The 21,462-nt window shown below is 51.4% G+C and overlaps 2 protein-coding genes across 4 annotated transcripts in view; one reads left to right on the top strand and one right to left on the bottom strand.

Moving 5' to 3' along the window:
• Nucleotides 1-2,032: 2,032 nt before the first annotated feature.
• On the bottom strand, nt 2,033-15,039 carry GTF2H5 (general transcription factor IIH subunit 5). Of its 3 annotated transcripts, none has more exons than XM_055136015.1 (3): nt 14,957-15,039; nt 13,486-13,556; nt 2,033-2,426 (listed from the first exon to the last, which is right to left on the bottom strand). In XM_055136015.1, the coding sequence occupies exons 2-3, from the start codon at nt 13,518-13,520 to the stop codon at nt 2,246-2,248; spliced, it is 216 nt and encodes a 71-aa protein (XP_054991990.1). In that variant the 5' UTR covers nt 13,521-13,556; nt 14,957-15,039; the 3' UTR covers nt 2,033-2,245. The 3 variants fall into 3 exon arrangements, with proteins under 3 accessions (XP_054991990.1, XP_054991992.1, XP_054991993.1); XM_055136017.1 differs by having other exon boundaries at nt 14,916-14,966; XM_055136018.1 differs by lacking the exons at nt 13,486-13,556; nt 14,957-15,039 and adding an exon at nt 4,524-4,626.
• Nucleotides 15,040-15,166: 127 nt separating this feature from the next.
• SERAC1 (serine active site containing 1) overlaps nt 15,167-21,462 on the top strand; it is a 33,823-nt gene continuing 27,527 nt past the window's right edge. Inside the window, 1 exon segment of the mRNA XM_055136014.1 lies at nt 15,167-15,312. The gene's annotated coding sequence lies outside the window, so the exon portion shown is untranslated.

The raw sequence follows: 21,462 nt of genomic DNA, 5'->3' as shown, positions 1-21,462 counted from the left end.
GAAGAAACTCGTTTTCCTCTCAGTAAATGAGAGTACCAGTTGTACTAGTAACTCAGCAAAACTGTCTTGCAATGTTATGTGGGAATAAAAATAGTAAGAAATGAGTAATGAGTGGGAACCTTCATATACTAAATTATAGAAATTTCCAGCTCTAGTAATACATGCAGGAGTAGAGATGGAACACGGTGTTCTAAAGACAAGGAGGCAAGACTTGGGATTGATAAAATTTCCCATGCCATGGGCTGGGGGCATGGTCATGAGCCCTAGCATCACATGGTCTCCTGGGCACCACTTGTCATGACCCCGAGCACCAAGCCGGGAGTAGCTCCTGACTATGGTCAGATGTGGTGCAAAATAAACAAACAAAAATTCCTCAGGACACCATGGGATTCCTCTTTCCTCTTAGAAGATTCCCCACCTGGCAATGCTATCTCTGGGTGGGAAGCAAGGCACCCGTGGGCCTGGCTCGGCCCCCAGTCAGCCAAGAACTACGATCTGTTGGCTTTAACAAACGATTTTAGTCGGATCCTGCTGGTTCCCACAGACTGTGCTTGGATCTGCTTTCCCCTTAATTTCCTTTCCAAGTTTGAGAGCCACACCAGCAGTGCTCAGGGCTTGCTCCTGGCTTTGCACTCAGAGATCACCTCTAGAGGGCGCCGAGGGCTGCAGTGGATGCTTGGGATTGAATCTGGGTCAGCCACACGCAAGGTGAGTGCTCTACCTGCTGCCCTGTATCTGCAGCCATTCCTTCATTTCTCAGGGAAGTTTAAACAGGGGCTCTCGAAAATAGAGCAGAAATAAAATGAACTTCTTTCTTTTCTTTCTCTTGTCTCATTCTGGGTGCGGGGGATACAAGACTCATTCATACTTGACAAATTATTGCTGAACAAAATACCTAGGCCTGGATCTTTTTTTGGGGGGCGCAAGGTGGAGGTGGAGTCGGGGAAATTATATTAACGGTTGGAATCCAGGATCTCATACATCAAAAGCAAATGCCCAAGCCTGAGACATTGCTAAAGCTATAAAAAAAAATTTGTAACAAAGAGCACTTGTTCTAGTGCCAAAACAAAGTTGGAAAAGGTGAATAACAAAAGGGGGGCTGAAGACACAACACGGGGCACGCGTCTTTCACGCAGAGACCCTGGTTTAATCTCTGACACCTCATATGGTGCCCTTAGCCTGCCAGAAGGGATCCTTGAGTACTGAGCGAGGAGTAAGCCCTGAGCACCGCTGAGTGTGGCCCAAAACCCAAACAATTAAAAATTAAATTACAATGGTGAAGCAGTGTAACAGCAGGTGCTCTTTCCGTCTGGTTGTTGCTAGCCTCTTCCAGCTGAAAAACTCGCCCGTGGGGAAATGCAGACTGCAGAGCATGCACGCTCTCTGGGAGTTTCTCACTGGAGCTGGCGGCTCGGGCAACTGTGCTGGGGCTTGGGCGACTCTGTGCTGGGGTTAGGGCGACTGCTGGGATTAGGGCGACTGTGTGCTGGGATTAGGGCGACTGTGTGCTGGGATTAGGGCAACTGTGTGCTGGGATTAGGGCGACTGTGTGCTGGGGTTAGGGTGACTGTGTGCTGGGGTTAGGGCGACTGTGTGCCGAGGTTAGGGCGACTGTGTGCTGGGGTTAGGGTAACTGTATGCTGGGGTTAGGGCGACTGTGCTGGGGTTAGGGCGACTGTGTGCCGGGGTAAGGGCGACTGTGTGCCGGGGTTAGGGCGACTGTGTGCCGGGGCTTGGGTGACTGTGTGCCGGGGTTAGGGCGACTGTGTGCTGGGGTTAGGGCGACTGTGTACTGGGCTCGGGTGGCTGTGTGCTGGGGTTAGGGCGACTGTTGCAGACATGAACCAGCGCAGTTCCCACCAGGGCATGTCTAAATAGTGACTCTGCAAGGGTTATCACTGAAACCAAATAATTATATCTATGATACAAAAACCCACAAGTATTAGCAGGAACAAGAAGATCACACCTAAATAGGGCAGCACTGAAATGCATATTCCACTTACTAGTATTAATGGTATTAAAAAAGTAGAAAAATATTTATATCCTTTTAATAGAGACAATAAAGTCCAACTACAGCCAACTGTTAAAGGCTTTTCACACAGTTTGGGAAAAAAAAAAAAAAACCTCACACACAAGCAAATCGGTTCCAGGCCTTTTTCCCTGAACCACGATCCTCTGCCCTCCCGAGCACGCCCCCTGGACGCCCGGGCCTCCCCCGCCTGCGCCCGGCAGCCGAGAGTCACGTTCACTTCTGGGTCAGAGAAAAAGCGTTCTGGTCCATCAGTTCCCCGACGCGCTCCTGGAGGATGTTAACCAGCTCTGCTATTACGAAGACATGCGTGTCATCAATGTCTTGGATGATGAATTTCTTCCCCAGGGCGTTGGACTCGTCCAAGTAGAGCAGAAACTGCTTCATGGCAGGGTCACTGTGGAGAGAAGAGACTGGCTGTCACTGGATGCCAGCGACCCAGCCTGTGGCTGGAGCGTGACACAATAGACGACTGTTGAAAGCTTCTGGTTCTTTCACTGCCTTCCTAATCAGATTTCAGCTGTTACACAAGCCTCCCCCTCCCCCTCCCTCCCCCCTCCCCCACTCTCCCTCCCTCCCCGCCCCCATCCCCCCCCAGGCCTTACTGGCACAGCTTCCATTTAGAACTCTCCTGCTTCCCCCAGTGGTGAGCTTTAAAAAGACACAGGTCCCAAGGGCTATTCAAAGCTCGCAGCCAGGGCCTAGAATCATGCCGGAAACTGCTTTTAAAAGGAATTCCCGGGGCTGGAGAGATAGCACAGCGGGTAGGGCATTTGCCTTGCACACGGCCGACCAGGTTCAAATCCCAGCATCCCATATGGTCCCCTGAGCCCGGCCAGGGGTAATTCCTGAGTGCAGAGCCAGGAGTAACCCCTGTGCATCGCCAGGTGTGACCCAAAAAGCCAAAAAAAATTAAAAAAAATAAAAGGAATTCCCTCCTAACCCGTGACCATTACGTTTCAGGAGGCAGCGGCTAGGGCTGCGACCCACGAACCACATTTTAGTCCCTAGTTTTCCACTACCTGCAAACGACAAGCTAACCCACAAAGCCAACGACAGTCACTGCGGTGAAGCCACAGGGGTAGCAAACCGAGGTCTGGATTCCGGCCTCTGCTGACGGGTGGTGGCCCGACTGTACTTGGCCTCCACACAGTGCACAAGGAGAAAGCGCGGGAGGAGCAGTACTGGAGCCGGGGTCTGGCGTGCCGCCGGCAGAGAGCGCCTTCCCCGTCCCATCCCGAACCTCGCGGGTAATTCAGAATCTCTCAGGGAAATCCTAAGAATCCCAAGATCCCAGCGCTCAAAGCAGAGATCCAAATTCAAGTCTACTGAAGAAAGCTGCAGAGCCCCACCAAGGCCCGTGGCTCAGGTGCGGGAAGGGTCTGTCCAGTATTACAGCTGCGTGAGGAGGCTGCACACGTTCACTGGGTAAACACAGGCGCTGCCACGTGCCAGACACTAGCCTGGCCCTGGGACTCTGGCGGCGAGAGACTCATCAGGATGCAGCGTTGCCCACGAAAGGCACAGTCACAACGGACCAGGTCATACTGGGCCCAGGACCTGAAGGACTGGCCTTGAACAGTGACGCGCTTCTGTGGGTGATGCACTGAGTTCCTGCTGCCCACTAGGGCACTGCCCGCTCCCTGCTCACACCCTCTGCCATCTCGTCCAGAAGCACTTGGGAGCACTTAGATAAAACGGGACCTTGAAAAGCACCAGACCCTGAGGGCCGGGAGGACATGGCCACTGGGATGGCACCACTGTCCTGCCCATCCCCTCAGGACTGGCTGGCTCCGTTTGTGCTAACCTATGCTTCCACGACGCTTCCTGTGGGAAATTAGCTGGCACGTATAATTTTTTTTTTTTCTTTTGGATTCTGGGCGACAATATTCAGGGCTTATCCGTGGCTCCGTGCTCAGGAGTTACCCCTGAGAGTGCTCAGGGGACCCCATGGGATGCTGGGGACTGAACCTGGGTCAGCCACACACAAGGCAAACGCCCTCCCTGCTGTCCTATCACTCCGGCCCTCTGATACGCATCAATGGCTTAAACACTCGACAGTGCTAGAGATGTGGTTCAAGGCCCTGGGTTCGACCCCTATCCCCCAGTACTGCCACGAGTGGTCCCGCAAGAGACTCTGAAGAATACTTCTCGATCAGTTCCTGCGTTCTCTGAGCATGGCTTAGGAACCTGCTAGTGAATGTACTGTGAATCATCTGATGCATCTGTTCTATCTGTTCCGCGCTCACAAGCGGTTTCCAAAGCCTTCTCGGCATCTGAGCCTTGCACGACCACATCCATCCTACTGCTGGGCCTCAACAAACACCTGCGTCCTGGCCAGGGGCTACCCTGGGGCCCTGCAGGCTGGCTCGGGCGGCCCTGAGGAGCACCCCTGGCCATCACTCTGTGCACACCGCATCAGCATCCTCCGGCTCCCAAGGGGGCGGGAACAGCAGCCCTCTGGGTCGCAGGCTGCGGGATTAGTGTCTCACACCTCGTCCTCATTAAATGCTCAGGCAAACAGCATCTGGCACCGAGGGAGGGTCAGGCAAAGGCTCCGGATACAAGCAGCTCTGTGCCCACGAAATGGCTTCAGCTGTAAGCAGGAAGACCCGGCATTACTCGCAGCCTGCTTAGCGCAGCGCCGTGCACACTCAGACTCCTGCCGGGAGACAGGCTCAGGCCCGGGGGGCAGTTCACTACGGTGTGACTGGCAGCTGGGCTCCGCCTCATGAAAATGGGCCCACAATGCCTCTACCTCCGTGGAGGGCTGAGGAACGACCCGGGCTTACCACGGTGCTTCACAGCACTTTGCCCGTGTGCTGGGCGGCCTGGCGCCCCCCGGGGCTGCACCAGCTATGTTAGGAGGCCAGGTCAGCGTCTGTCACTGCGCGATCACTTGGGCGACAGCCCCCAGCCCAGCCCTGCCTGCTGTCACCTGTTAGTGACGTGACCTTTCACCTAACCTGCAATTATAAACAATATCATGAGCCCATCGCTTAATTGTTCTGCTATTTTACTTCCATAAAATTAAAAAAATTTTTTTTTTGGTTTTGGGGGGGCTGGAACCCAGAACACAGCGAGCAGGCACCCCGCCGGGAGGAGCTGCTTGGCGACAGCTCTGACCCGGCCCAGCTGTCCGGGGCAACTGTCCAGAGGGGTCTGCGCTGAGATCAAACTCAGCCATGACTCACTCTGAGCCCCTCGCACTCGCTGTGGCCAGGGGTGCTCTGAGCGGGTCAGCGGCAGGGAGCTGGCCGAGGCTGCGCACCCGCCTCACGTGGAAGCTCGGCGCTACGGAACCCCACTAAGGAGCCGGGCGCAGACTCCGGGCCGCGCAAGGACGCGTGGTGGCCGGGCTTCGGAGGCTAACCTGCACGGACAAGGCTGGCCTCGGCCACACCGCCATTCCCCCAGGTCTTTGCTGTTTTTGCTGAGAGCCGGCTGGCATCGCATCTCTGCCAATCTTCTCCTGAAGCCCTGCCAAGGCGACTGCGTCACCCCGGAGACCTGTGCTTGGACAGACCAAGTGTGGCAGATGCTCGCGCCTCAGCACTCTCGGGGGTTGGCAGGGTTTGGGGGAGCGCGAGGTGTGAGGCTGGCAGAGGAGCAGGACAAAGTGGAAGCGTTCATGGATCTTATTTTGACATGCAAGTACAAATTCACCAACAAAACCCTTTCATTTAGTTTTATGCCACCATTTTGGAAAACGGCACGGCACGGAGCCACCCCACGTTGCATCTCTGGCGACACAACAAAAAAACTATATCCACTCCAGTGTTCCTTGCAGCACTATTCACAAGAGTTAATATAGGGAAGAAAAAAAATATATATATATAGGGAAGCAAGCCACTGGAAAAGGCTGGGTAAAGACGAGGCGTGGGTTTTTACAATGGAATACTATACAACTATTAAAAAGAAAAATGAACAAAGACAAGAGAATTAAGGTTACCTGATGGTAAGAAGGTTCTCATGTGTATGAATGTTTTTTTGGGTTTTTTTTGTTCACACTCAGTGATGCTCAGATGGTCAGGAGTTATTCCTGGCTCTGTACTGAGAAATAAATCCTGGTGGTGCTTCGGGGACCATATGGGGCCCTGGGGATGAACCTGGGTCAGCTGATGCAAGGCAAGTGCCCTATCTGCTGCACAACCTTTCTGGTCTGTGGATGAGTAAAATTAAAGGGCGTAAATTTTGTCTAAAATGTCAGGGCCATGCTGGAGAGACAGCAGAGTGCATAGGGTGTTTGCCTTGCAGGTAGCCGACCTGGGTCAATCCCTGGCATCCGTATGTCCCCTGAGCACTGCCAGAAATATTCCTGAGTGCAGAGCCAGAAGTAACCCCTGAGCATTGCTGGGCGTGATTCCAAAATAAATAAAATGTAATCTGTCACGATGGTGTTGGGGTCACATGTGGCCTGTGGGCAATGCCAGAGATCAAACTCAGCCTCCCACCTGCCAGGCTGGTGCTTTGTCACTGAACCACCTCCCCAAGCCTCCTCACATTTGTAGTTTTTTTTTTTAAATAATTTTCATAAGGTTGTTCACATTGATTATATTATTTCAACACCAATCCCACCACCATTACACCTTCCCACTACCCATTATTTCAAATTTTCCCACCACTATTCAAGCCTGCCTGCCACAGGCAGATGCTAGATAATTTATTTTCTATCCAGATTTGTAGTTTTATTTAATTTTTTTGGTTTGTTTTGGGGCTGTGCTCAGTGTCACTCCTGGAGGGTGCTGGGGCCATATGGGGTGCCAGGGATTAAACACTGGTTGGCCATGTGCAAGCAAGAGCCCTACCCGCTATACTATCTCTCCCCCAATGATTCAGACATGGTAGTGTCACTCCGGCCCTGGCAAATTAAATTTTAAAAAGTAATTTATAAATACATAAGAGATTGGTTTTAGAGTTTGCAGTCTGGTAAGATTTAGTAGGGAAGAGTCTCAGATCCAAATACCTTGAATTTTTTTTTTCTTTCTGGGTCACACCCAGAGAAGCACAGGGTTACTCCTGGCTCATGCCATCAGGAATTATTCCAGGGGGTGCTGGGGGACCATATGAGATGCTGGGAATCGAACCCGGTTGGCCGCATGCAAGACAAACAACGCCCTATCCACTGTGCTATCACTCCAGACCCCCGAATACATTGAATTTTTAAATTCCCTATTAACTTAAGCTGAACTTAAGTGCAGGTTCCTTGCTTATTATAGACTCAACATCAAAGAAAAGATACTGACAGAGCTGGGGTCTAAACGCGCAGTCAGCTGTCTTCAGTGTCATGCTGAAGGACTTCCTTTCTGGGGAGGTGTGGCTCGGTGGTAAAGCAAGTGCCTGGGTTCAACCCCTTGGGGGAGAAGCCCCCTAAACAGGCTGAACATGTCTGAGGAGAATTCTGTAGGCGCCTGGTAAGAACGCGGAGCGCAGTAACTAACGCCAGGCCTCACAGTCCGCCATGCACGGTAGGGGACTGGCATCGGAAGAAGCACGGACAGCTCAAGAGTTTTGGGAGACCGGCTCATTGGCCGTGAAAATCAGACCCACTCAGTTCTACAGCCAGGGCGTTCTACGCCCAAGGCTCCTACAGCCTGCAGAGGTGATGAGGAAATCAACAGACCGCACTGAACCCGCAGGGTTAAGTAACCCTGCCTCTGCCAGCACAGGCAGCCGGGACGGAACCCACGGGCCTTGGCCAGTCACCACGTGTCATTTAAAGTGAAGGAGGAGGCGCCCACTGTGATTTCTTAGGTCTGAGTCTTTCAGGAAGGTTAGTATTTTTGTAGACACTTACTATTTTGACACCTTTTGTTGGGTAACATTGGTCTGTCCTTTCTGCCTCGCCACAGGGAGCTTAGGTTTATTGGGTTACTCCCATTCCTCTGTGTTTATTTGTAACCTCTTTCTTTGTGCTGTTTCCCCAACTAGTCAATCACCTTTATCACCTAATCAGACAGCTAACTTGTAAATATTGCTTTTCTCTTCTCCTTAAGTCCTTTGCATAGTTAATTCAGAGCAAAGTCTTTTTTGTATAGACACAGAAAGACAGTTAATATTATGCTTTTGTAACCTGGGAGTTAACTGATTCTGAATAATATTCACTACTGGGCATCTGTTCTCTTGACTTAAGTCTTAGTTGCCCTTAGTTCCTAGCACCCATAAAGCGTCCCGACGAGGGACTGGATCGACCCAGGGCACGCAGTGAGCTACCCTGGCATCGAAATGGGCCAGGCCAAAGCGCCATAATACTGAACTGTAAGTTAAGAGTATGGTGATAGACAAATTCTATCATGATCCAAAAAGTAACAACTAGATTAGGACCCTGCTAGGGTTAGGAGAGATTAGTCTGGCCTGAGCACTGACTGCAGTCTGAGATATAGAGGGAGATGCCCCCAGGAGAGCCATCCTTAAGCTTAACGTATCTCTTACTGTGCCATATACTAGTATTAAGTAGAATTAAGATGCTAATTAAGTTATTGGAAAACCCTTAAGCGGCATCCCCCCTTCAGCTGATGCCCCAGCTGCAGGCAGTCAGGAAGGGCCTTCATATGCTGACTGTGCTCCCTGGCCAGGGTGCGGCTGCTACCTTCAATGCTGGGGGGTAGGAGAGAGACTAGAGACAGACCAAGGGGCTGAGTGGGAGCGCGGGGTACAGGAGGAGATGGAATGAGGGGCAGTGTGAGAGTAGAATGAGGGGCTTAGCGAGACTGGAACAGGCGTGTGGGGAGAACAGAATAAACCGCAATTGATCACACCAGCCTGGCCCTTGTTTCCTTCTCCGTCTGCCCATGGCATTGGCCGTCCTGGGTGGGGGAGCGGCACGAGACCACCAAACGCAGGCAGTGAGAGAGCCAAGGGGTTCCTAGCCGCCTGGCGATTACACATCTCTCACAGGGGAAATGAAACTGCTCTGCTAGATCACAGCCATCTACAGAGCAGGCGAGTATGCGCACCAACAGCGCACTCCCAGGGGACAAGCACAGGCTCCCTCGGGTGAAGGGCTTCTCAAACGGGACTCAGGGGCAGTGCTCAGAGGGCGTGAGCAGGCTCTGAGTATGGAAAGCTGAGCACCCCTGGGGAGGACTCCCAGGGACTGAGCCCGGCCTCTGCCAACCCCCCAAACAAACCATTCAACGAGATCTTCAGTGTGACCAATTTGGATGTGGTCGCCCGTATGGGCCCGTACTGGAAGGAGAGGAGGCCAGGGGGCCAGGCAAGCCAGAGCGGGCTGCGATGGGGCAGAATCCACCCACCCTGCAAGGAAGACGGACACCTCATTCTGCTCACAAGTAAATCTGCGCCAGCTGCCCCTATGACTACACAGAGAACAATCTGATACTGTTTTTGTGCCAACCAGGAGATGCCCAGGGCTTACTCAGGTATCACTCCTGGCCAAACTAGGGGGGCCCATGGAATGCCAGGGATCAAATCCCAGCTGGAGGCATGCAAAGTATAGCATAGCGCCGCTGAGTATGGTTCCAGCCAATCAGATCTTAATAAAAATCCCAGAGTTAAGCTCTTTAAATGCAGTCCAGCTACCAGTTTATGTTATTTGGTTTTTGGGTCAGACCTGGCAGTATTCAGGGATAACTCCTGGCGGTGCTTGGGAAAACCAAAGGTGGTGGCAGGGATTCGAGCCTAGGTAGGCGCGTGCAAGGCAAGGGCCTTAACCCCTGCACTCTTTCTCCAGCCCCTTAAGGGTTTACTCCTTAAAAAAAATAAAAATAAAAAATAATAAATACATATATATAACTACTGAGATACAAAGTTACAAAGCTGTTCTTGATTTCCCATCTGCAATGTTCCAGCACCCAGACCTCCAGAAGTGTCCACTCCCTCCACTAGTGTCCACAGTTTGCCTCCGGCCCCACAGCCTGCCTCTCTGGTAGATAATTTTCTTTTTCCTTTTAGGCAAAGTGGTTTGCAATACCATTACGGACAGGGAACCAAGGATATCCCTTTACCTCCTTCCAGCACCCAGTTCTGGCCAGAGTGTCCTTTCTCTGACTCCCCGCATCACGGCAAGCTTTCTATTAAGGACCAGTGTTCCTGGTCTTCACCTCTGTTGCTCTGTTGTCTTGGGGTATTTGTCCCTACTGTTTTTTTATTTTTGGCTTTTTGAGTCACACTCACTATGCACAGGGGTTACTCCTGGCTTTACACTCAGAAATTACTCCTGGCAGTGCCCTGGGGACCATATGGGATGCTGAGAATCGAAAATCGAACCTGGGTTGGCTGCATGCAAGGCAAACGCCCTACCCGCTGCACTATCACTCCAGCTCCCGTGCTATGCTTTTTTATACCCTGCAATCATTCTGTCTGTCCCTCTCCCTCTGTCTCAGTGTAGGATAACACTGGGTTTGTCCTTTCAGCCTTGCCACAGGGAACTTAGTTTACCTTAAAGCAATGTCCTTTCTGTATGGACATAGGAAGACAGTTAATATAATGCTTTGTAACTTGGGAGTTGATTGACTCCAATAATATTTACTCCTGGGCATCTGCTTTCTCAACTCAGTTGCCCTTAGTTCCTAGCACCCCAAAAAGCAGGGTCCCGACAAGGGACGAAATGGACACAGGGCAAGCTGTGAGCTCTCCTGGCATTGAAATGGGCCAGGCCAAAGCGCCACAATATTCAACTATAAGTTGAGAGCACGGTCATAGACAAATGCTGTCATGATCCAAAAGTAACGACGAGACTAGGACCCTGCTGGGGTTAGGAAGACTAACCTGGCCTGAGGACTGTGGTCTGGAATATATAGTGAATGTCCTCAGGAAGAACCAAACTTTAAGTTTGATATATCTCTTACTGTGCTCATACAGAATCACATTGCTAGAAATATTAGAAGTAGATTTACTACAACTAATTACATGGATTACTAGCTGAGGAAAGAAGAAAGCAACACACCCTGGATGGGATCCTGCTCTTAAGCAGATCTCCTAGTAGTCTGGAGTAATCTCCTTAGATGACATTTTGGTAATCTCCTGGAGGAGTGGTCTTACCCCTCTCTTTGTTGATTTAATGTTCAACCCACCTTTGTGTCACCACCCTATGTGATTGCTGTATAAACTAAGAATGTAACAGAAGCAAGGGAGAAGACACAGAAGAAGAGCACAGAAGAAAGAGAAGACACAGAAGAGAGAGAAGACACAGAAGGGAGAAGACACAGAAGCATGAAAAAAGACAGAAGCAAAGAAGAAGACACAGAAGTGACAGAGAAGACACAGAAGCAGAGCACAGAGCAAAAGAGAACCATCAGAGCCAGAAGCAGGGGGAAAAAAGCACAAAGCGAGTGAGAATCAGAGTCAGAGTCAGAGCCAGAAGTGACAGCGAGTGGGGCTCCAGAGACTGAAGCAGAAGGGCTCCGGAGAGAGAGAGATCGAAAGAGACCAGAGGAGAGACAACAGAGGCAGAGAGAGGTCGGAAGAGACCAGAGGAGAGACAACAGAGACAGAGACAGAGATAGGGAGACAGACAGAAGAGAGCACAGTGGCACACACAGAAGCAGAGCACAAGAAGGAGCCATCCTGATCCGATCCATACACAGCAGCTCGAGAGCACCGAATGCGAGGGGAGGGAGGGAGGGAGAGGGGGAGAGGGAGAGGGAGAGGGAGAGGGAGGGAGAGAGAGAGAGAGAGAGAGAGAGAGAGAGAGAGAGAGAGAGAGAGAGAGCGAGCAAGCGAGCGAGCTCCCACTGTGTAGATGCACCTCAGCTTCTTTATCCGCTAGCCTGTTCCTGGGCACTGTGTTATTTCCAGATTCCGGCTGTTGTCAACAGTGCTGCAGTGAACACAGGAGTGCAGATGCCTTTTTTGCACTGTGTTTTTTTGGCCACTAGGGTATATTCCCAGGAGAACTAGGAAGCTTCCTAGAAATCTAGGAAGCTCAATCCCTAGATTTTGGAAGAATGTCCACAATTATTTTCCAGAAAGTCTTGAACCAATCGACATATTCTTATCAGCATATATTCATCTAGTCTCACACACTGAAACAGAAACAGCAAGGACTGGGGCCAAAGCAATGGTACAGCAGTGTCTGCCTGGCATGCACCCTACCTGGGTTTCCCCAGAATCCCACATGGTCCCAAGTACTGCTAGGAGTGGTCCCCGAGTGCAGGGCCAGGGGTACGCTTTGAGCATTGCTGGGTGTGCTCCCTTGCTGCCCCCCCCCAAAAAAAAAAGAGAAAAAAAATAGCAAAAGCTAGAGGCCCAGACCAGAGACCCTTACTATGTCCTCCTATAGATACTGGTTCAGTTCTCCTGGGTTGTCAACCACGCTTCTCAGAACAGCCCTCGCTTCCCCTCGGAGCCCTCAATATATTCTACCTCTTCAAACAGCGCTTTAAAATACCCCGAGGCCCACCAGCAAGTCTCCATCCTGCTCCACCTAACCAGTCCAACCACAAATCACCACTGAGGACCTGAAATGTGGTCAACGGGCGAGGGACAATGCGCTTTAGATTCTGACGCTTCGTTTCTTGTTTGTTCGCCAGTGCCAGGCAGCAAACCAGGCTGTCACACATGCTCCAGCCGGGGATGGTCTTCACAGGCTGTCACAGCCTGTGAAACTTCTGGATGTAAAGAGACTTGGTACAATTTTTCAGACTGCACTAACCAATCTAGGAGTCTTACAACTCAGGATTTAGCAGATGCTGAAATATTCTATGTAAGTGTGTTGACTTAATAAAATGTATTCATCTTTAATGTGGATTCTAGACAACCTAAGTTTCTGAGACTGGAATGATAGTGCAGAGGTTAGGTTGCTTGTCTTGCACGTGGCCAACCCGGGTTTGATATTTGGCACCCCATATGGTCCTGAGCCTTTAAGGCGTGATCCCTGAGTGAAGAGCCAGGGGTAAGCCCCTCCCCCACAACTTTTTAAATCTGCCTGAGCCTTCACCATGACAAGCTGTGTCTTCTTTGCAGGGGGGAGGGGGGGATGGTGGGCCCACACCCAGCTGTGCTCAGGGCTTACTCCTGGCTCTGTGCTTAGGAATCACTTATGACAGTGTTCAGTGGATCATATGTGGTATTGGGGTTGAAACTTGGTTGGTGTGTGCAAGGCAAGCGCCCTACCTGCTACACTATCCGTCTGGCCCCATAACATTTTGTTCAACCTCCCCAATGTTTTGAGAATCTAAGCACTGTTCCTCTAAAGAGGAGGTTTAATCTAAAACACACACACACACACACACACACACACACACACACACACAGAATTCCTGACCAACACTTGCTGGAAATGAGTCAATCAATTCAACAGAGACACTGAAATAAGGCACAGGAAAAAGCTTTGCAACACAATCTGTTCTGTTTCTTTTAAAATAAAAGTTGAGAAAGCAGAAAGACTTCATTGATTCAAAATTGAAACATTTAAAAAAAAGGGGGTTCAGAGATGTATACACAAGAATCATGATTCAGTAAGATTGAAAACTCATTCCGTGAAAATTACTAACCATTCTATAAGCACTCCTTTCAAGACGTTGACCATCTTTCCCGTCAGAAGGCGCAGGTGATCTCAAAAGCACTAGGAAGAGGGATAAGGTGACATGAAATGCAATGACACAAAATTCAAGTGCCAATTTTCATGTACTTGGGTGACATATGTCTGAATTGAGGCAAAATACTAAATGTAGAGATTAAACATTTAATTGAAGGCATTAGGGCTAACCTTAAGGAAAATCACTGCCAGCCTAATCTTTAAACAGAATTAAAAAGGGTCTGACCACAGTGATGCCTAAATCCTGCTAGAAAATCAGTTCCACCCACACTCTATTGGAAAAAAAAAAAAAAAAAAAAGGAGTGGCGAATAAAAGCTCACCCGCAATTCAGGTTTCTAATGTGCTCCCTAGAGTTCTTTGCCCCCAGGAGCAGGTGAACAGTAAGGCCCTGGAAGGACGAATTAGTTGCTCTGAAATTATTCCAGGCAATGAATTCAATCCACTCATTTTTGTCCTTTCAGGGACACACCAGGGAATACTTCAGGATAACTCTTGGTGGGCTCAGGGGAACATCTGACATGCCAGGGACTGAACCAGGTCAGAACCACATCCAAGGCAAGTGTCTTCCCCAGGGTAAACTCTCCTCGAGATGGATCAACAGACTAAAGACTGAAAACATGAGATCTAAGCTGTAACCACTAAACTTTGTAACGTTTGTCAAGTTGAGGGGATGGTGCCGCGGGGGATGGACTATGGTAACATTGGTGGGGGAAAGCTGACACTGGGGGCATAATTAGTGTAGAAATGTTGTATGCCTTGGAACAGGAGAGAGAACACGGCGCCTAACCGGCACATGCACTTGGCTTGCATGCAGCCGACCACGGTTCCACCCCCAACATCCCAATGGTCCCCCGGCACCTCCAGGAGTGATTCCTCGGTGCAGAGCCAGGCAGAAGACCTGAGGATCGCCGGGTGTGGCCCGAAATCCAAACCAAAATTTAAAAACCCCCAAATATTGTATGTCTAAAAACTCAACTATCAGTGACTCTGCCTGGTAATTCTTTAAGTAAAAACATTTTTTTTTAAGTATGATCATGACCAAAGGGATTAAGACCCCGGGAGTCCCACCCCCACCCAAAAGGATACCAGCTGGTCTATGGATCTGGGGTTCCATCCTCAAATAAACTGGCTCCCCAAAGACCAGAGCTTTACGCGAAGAAGCCCGCCTGGCTTCAGCCAAGTCAAGCCTTTCCCTTTACACCTGGACGCGGGCCCGCACACGACCCCCGCAAAGAAACTGGGGCGGGTCACCGCAAAACTGGCCTCCTTAGGCAGGCCCTGCGCGGGTGCGGGACGTACCGCGCAGCCCAGCCGCGGGGGACAGGCCTCGGGGTCTTTCCTTTCCCTCCCCTTCCTCCTCCAGACCCCCTCCGTTTCCCACGCACCCCACTTTGGCCCTCCAGTCCCGAGAACGCACGCCACGCACCTCCACCCACAGCGCCCCGCAGCGTCCCAGCGTCGCAGACAGAGCACGTCGCGCGGCTGACGTCACCGCGTCGGCAGCACTCCGGGGGGCGGGGCTCGGGCGGTCGGGGCGGGGCTGGATCCGGGGGCGGGGCTCGGGCGGGTGGAGGCCGGGCTCGCCGGGGCTGGTGGGCGGGGCGTGGGCAAGCGGGGGCGGGCTCGCCGGGGCGGGGGGGCGGGGCCCGGCGGGAGGAGCGGGTCACGTGCTGCCCAGCGTCGGGCGGAGGGAGCGGGCAGCGAGCAGCGCCGCAGCCTGGGCTCCGCGGGAGGGGACCGGACCCGCCACGATCTCGGCGGGTGGGGCCCCTGAGCCGGCAGGTAGGACGCGGAGCCCCGTGTCGTGCGGGCTGGGAGGGCGGAGTCGGGGCGCGGCTGGGGCGGCCCCGCGAGGACGCGCGAACCCGGAGTGACCCGCTGACCCGTCGCCGGGCGCGAGGGCCTGGCCGTGACCCCGGCGGCGCGCTGGTCCTCCGGCCTGGCCGCGGCAGTGGGCCCAGGGCGCACCTGCGGCTATCCCCCGCCGGCGCGGTGGGCCGGGAGACCCGATGGCTCGTTCCGCCGGGACCGCCCGGCTTCGTGCTCGCATATTGCACAGGTGCATGGCCGGCCGGCTCAAGCCAGCCCCGCTGACGGTCACTTGAAAGTGCAGCGCCGCAGAGGGCTCGGAAATGGAGACCCTCCGCCCCCGATTCTGCTCTCCAGGCGGGCGGAGAGCCCTCTTGCTCCGTTTTCACCCGTGGAGCCGGGAGATTCGTGCACTTCCTCGGCTCCAGTTGTTCCTCCGGTGATGCTCCGTGTGGTCGCGTTAATGGACAGATTGGCACCTCCGTGTATTGCCCGTTTTCTCTCCGGAGAACCCTCCTCCTCCTCGCAGCGGGCGCGCTCTCTTCATAGCCCCGCCGCGCCCGTGTAACCCTTCCCACGCCGGCCCTTCCCCCCGGGCTTCTGCCGCGGGGGCTGGCCTGAGCCTGCGTGTTAATGCCGGGGCGCTCAGGGCGCTTCCTCTCAACCCAGCGTTCTCCTATGAGCCCCTGGGACGCGACCCCCTGGGCCCTGCAGCCCCGCTGTGGCGCAGGGCTACATCTGGGTACTTGCTGGAAGTCCCCGCGGTGCCAGGGGTCAAACTGGAGGCCTTAGAGATGCAAAACATGTGTCCAGCCCTTGGGGCGATCGCCCATGCACTGAACTAGTTCTCTAATTTGGGGGGCGGGAGGCAAAGAGGGGTGGCACTGGGGTTTGGGCCACACCCAGCCCTGTTCAGGGTTGTCACTGCTAGTATTCATCATATCCAGGGGTCAAACCTGGGTCAGCCAAAAGGGCCTTAACCAGTACTATCTCTCCAGTTCTCATTTTATCTCCTTTTTAATCCTTTTTTTGGGGAGGGGTGAAGGAGGGGGCCATACCCTGCAGTGCTCAGGGGTTACTCCTGGCTCTTCTTTCAGGGATCACTCCTGCAGATGCGGGGGGACCGTATGTGATGCTCACTATCCTGCTGTACACCCCCCACCCCGAGGCCTATCTCTTTTTCAAAACCCACCTTTCCAGTGTGCCTTGGAGTAGAGATTTAAAACCTCTGTTGGTTTACTCTGAAGTGTAAGTGCCCTTCCTATTTGCCAGGCTCTCTGGCTTAGGGGTACTGGTCAAGCAGCTGACCGCAGGGGCAGGGAGAGAAAGCAGCAGTCAGCGAGCAGGTGTCAGCTAGCGAGGAGCAGGAACTCGGAGGGTTTCTTTGGTGGGAGGATGGGAAAGGCCTTTAGAGCTCCCCAAAAGTGCTGGCTCGGGACTGGAGCCACAGCACAGCAGGGAGGATGCTAGCTTTGCATGTGGCCAACCCAGGTTCAATCCCCAGCACCCCCATGTCGCCACCCAGCCTGCCAGGAGTAATTCCTGAGTGCAGAGCCAATAGTAAGCACTGCTGGGTGTGTCCTCAAAGCCCTCCCCACCAAAGTGGGGGCTAACTTAGGTGGACCCCTGAGAGAAACTGACCTGATAAAATTATATCCACCTGGAAGCATCACCTGGCAGCGAATGGCAGGAAAGCGCATTCTAAAATGAGACATTTGAAACAGCATGGTGTTGGGTTTGGGGGTCAAGGGGCAGAGCACATGCCTACCGTGAGAGGTATGTGATGTTTGCTTCCATTCTCCCTACCACGTACCGCTCAGACTCCTCCCCAGGGTCCAGGCACTGCCGGGCCAGCACTGCTGGGGTGCTCCCCATAAGAAAAATGGAAAGCACTAAGACACTGGTGGCAGAGAAGGCTGAGCAGGAGAGCAGAATGGAGACCTGGAAACAAGTTAAGGAAGTGTGTGTGTGTGAATGGACCATCAGTCCATACACATTAAAAAACCCTTAAGGTAAAAGATCCCAAATTTGTGGGGAAGGAAAGGATTATTTGACAAGTGGTGGGGAAAAAATGGCATTCAACTCAGGACAGTTTCTTCATAAATAACTTTAGTATTAAAAAAAGATACCTAGAAAGGGGTGAGATCAATTCTATCATGTCGTTTTGGGACTTAAGAAAAGAAACAGTTGTACTGAAACGTGAAAAATCACCACCATGGGGAGAAACTATGTTCATGGATGAGGAGACTCCATAACGTAAAGATGTTTGCCCGAGTCCTGCACATTGACTTGCAATCCCAATTTCCTCTCTCTTGCTATCTGAAAACATTCCTACTTAATGTGATTTTTTTAGGTTATTTTTTTAGATGTGGACATGCTCAAAAGTTTTCATTTAAACTAGAATTAAGGATGAAGCAATAATACAGTGGGGAGGGCATTTGCATTGCATGCTGCTGACCTGGATTTGATCCCCAGCACCTCATAAGGTCCCCTGAGCACAGAGCCAGAAGTCAGCTCTGAGCACTGTTGGGTGTGGCCTCAAAACAAAAACAAAGATACACATTTGATTTGGAGGCCTGAGAGATAGCACAGGGGCCAGGGAGCTTGCTTGCACACGACCAACCCAAGTTTGATCCTGGGCATCCCATATGCTTCCCCAAGCAATGCCTCCTGGAGTGATTCCTGAGTGCAGAGCCAAGAGTAACTCCTGAGCAATACAGGTTGTGGCCAAAACACCAGGGGGGGAAAATAGAGTTAATAGGTTCCAGAAGGATAGCAGGAGGGTTAAACATAGTGCCTTGCATGCAGCTGACCCTGATTTAATCCCTGGCACATACTTACCTTAAAATATGTATGGAAAGACAAACTAAACCAGAACAAAAAAATAAGCCAAAAATAGTTGTCATAATTTTTTTTTTTGCTTTTTGGGTCACATCCGGCAACGCACAGGGGTTATTCCTGGCTCTGCACTCAGGAATTACCCCTTGTGGGGCTCAGGGAACCATATGGGATGTAGGAATCGAATCCGGTGGGCCACGTGCAAGGCAAATGTCCTACCCACTGTGCTATCACTCCAGCTCCTAGTTGTCATAATTTTAAAGAAAATTAAAGTCCCTCCTCTCTGAATCAGAGCTTAGCATAGAGTTATAATAAGGCTATTATCTTACTTCTTGGCATTGAGCCATGATAGAGTGTGGAACGGAATAACCTAGAAATACCCCCATATACCAAGCAGGGCAGGGGGCTTAGCATACCACTAAGGGCTATTACAGTGCAGGAGAAAGCACCAAATTTTCACTACATGATGCTAAGATGGGTGCTATCCATTTGGAAGAAAGACAGACATCCTCACTGTATATGTAGCAGTCATTTCCAGATTAATCCAGGTGCTAAACATCTGCGAACTATTTAGAAATGCATATAGGCGGGTCTCTCTCCGGAGGGCTTGTGTTTGTTTTAATGCTGATGCCCAAGTTTACATGGCAATGTACATGTATTCCTGTTACTCACCGACCTCACAACAGTCTTGACAGAACTGTTTTGGGTCACTCCCAGCTGTGCTCTGGCTCTTCCAAGCTCTGTACTTAGGGGACTGGAGGTTGGGGGAAGGTGTATTTTTGTTTTGGTTTGTTTTGTTTGTTTTGGCTTTTTGAGTCACCAATGATGCTCAGGGGTTACTCCTGGTTTTGCACTCAGGAATTACTCCTGGCAGTGCTCAGGGGACCATATGGGATGCCAGGGATGGAATCTGGGTTGGCTGTGTGCAAGACAAATGCCCTACCTGCTGTATTATTTCTAAGGCCCTGGGACGAGGGATTGGAATCAGGTTATGTGTCTTACCTCCTGTATCCTGTATGGTCTCTGTGGCCCAAACGTTTGTTGTTGTTGTTGTTGTTATTTCAAAAAAGAAAACACGAATTTCTGGAAGGATTTCTTCGTGTGAAAGGGAGCATGAAGGAAGCTGGTGTGTTCCAAGTGAGTGCCGGCAGTGACTTGTGCAAGATGCTAACAGGGACCAGAAGGTGGAGAAACAGGATTGTTTGGTAGGGCAGGCCAGCAAGAAGCAGCAGTTTTGTTGTTGCATGCTGAGTGTGTGGGTGGGGTAGGAAAACCCCATCACAGCAACCCTTGAGACTTCTCTTGAGCTAGGAAGTAGATGGTTTACTCTCAAGAAGCAGAGACCTTGTATTTAGAGGCAGTGGAGACGATGAGTGGAGAAGGAATTGGAGGAAAGAAACCAGCTCTGTCTGGGACAGTAAAGTTTGAAAGACCTGTTGTAATTCCAGTGGAAGCGCTTTAGTAGCTGTTGGATGGATGAATCTGGAGAGATTTTGGCCAAGGTCCAAATCACTGGCATATGGAGGTGTGTTAAGATTAAATTCAGTAATCTAGTGAATGAGGCTGGAGAGATTGTACAATGGGTAGGGTGCTTGCCTTGCACACAGCTGACCTGGATTTGAGTCCCAGCTTCCCATATGGTTCTTTCACCACCACTAGAAAGGATTCCTGAATGCAGGGCCAGGAGTAAGCTCTGAGCACTGCTGGGGGTGGCCCCAAAACAACCCCAAAATCAAAACACTGCAGTTCTGAAGGAAGAGATGGTAGAATGAATACACCAAAATCTCAGCACGATATGCTGTAGCAAGCCCATACTCAGACACAAAACAGAGAAACATAAGAATATCAAGAACAAAGATCTCAAAATTGCCAGATGGACCATAATGAGCCGCAAAATTTGTTGAGCACTTAACGGGGAATAGGAACTATTCTGTGTGTTGCATGTGCTAATCCGTTTAATAGAACCACCTTTTAGAGTGGCCTTGTTGTCTTTTTTATAGACAAGGAAAGTGAGGCAAGAGTTTAACTAGCTCATAATCATAGGTCGGGTGGTATTTAAAAATGTCCCCGGGGTATTGTGTCAGCAGGGTAAAGTAGGACGGTTGACAGACAGCTGCCCTGAGTTCCTCACATTCATCTTCCCTAGAAGGACCTGGAGCTGGCTGCACCCAACTTGTGGGAAGGCGGGGAGCACCGGGATTGGTCGGGAGGGGAAGGAGGCGTGGCTGGCTACACCGTGGGTGGGGGCAGAGTGCTGGGATTGGTCGGGACTGGAAGGAGGTGGGGCGGGCTGCACCCTGTGGGTTGGCGGGGAGTGCTAGGATTGGTTGGAATGGAAGGAGGCGGGGAAACCCGCTGGAGCCTTTGTCTCTCATTGGGAAGGAATGGACACGGAGCACACCCGCTGAGCTAGTTTTTAAATCAGAGAGTTTGAGTGGACAGACTGGGCTCAGAGGTGGACCCAGTTATCAGGGCCAGTGAAGGGCAGGGGCATGTAGCTGCCGGGTAAAGGAGCCGTCTGGGAGTATGAACTCAGCACTGGGTGGTTTCCATGGGAACACACTCACGCTCTGGGCAGTGGCTCTCCTTGGGAGGGGCCCTTGCCCCTTCCCATTCACTGCCCTCTTCAAGACTCTAGGAGGCCACAAAGTCACCGGAAAAGACTCGATCAGCTCAGGTGGTCGGTTTGGGTCCCAAGAGTACAGGGGCAGCCTCTAAGGAGGCTGTGATTTTGTCTCCAAAGAAACAAACACTGGACCTATCAATGGATTTCTTCCCCTGCATCGTGTCTATTGAGATGCGAAAAGAAATAGAGAATTCTAAGAACTTCTCAACCAAGTTAACTTGTTTCCAGAGTCTGATTTCAAACACACGGAGGTTGGGAGAGCCAGCAAGCACAGAAAGAGCTTCCGGAGGGTCTTTCCCTCCAGGCTGATGGGAAACCCGGAGGAGGTGGTAGATGTTCGGAGAGGAACTGGCAAAACCAGTGGTAAGAAAGGAATGGGGAAAACTGTAGTTGACTGTTTCAGCAGAATAATTTTAAAAATGACTTCGTAGGGCCAGAGAGAGAGAGTACAGGGAATAGGGACTTGGCGTGCATAGGACGGGCCTCAGTTCAAATCTTCCGTATTGCATATGTTTCCCCGCCCCAAGACTGTCAGGAGTGACCCCTGAACATAGGGCCAGGAGTAAACTCTACCACCAGGTGTGACAAAAAACACAAAAAATTGAAATAAATGAAAAATGACTTATTTTAGGCTGTTTAAAGTACAATAAAATGCTAGA

The sequence above is a fragment of the Sorex araneus genome, chromosome 4, assembly GCF_027595985.1.
Source record: "Sorex araneus isolate mSorAra2 chromosome 4, mSorAra2.pri, whole genome shotgun sequence".
In the NCBI taxonomy this organism is placed as follows: Eukaryota; Metazoa; Chordata; class Mammalia; order Eulipotyphla; family Soricidae; genus Sorex; species Sorex araneus.
The sequence above is the reverse complement of the archived record's forward strand: the minus strand, read 5'-3'. Positions and strand labels throughout refer to the sequence as shown.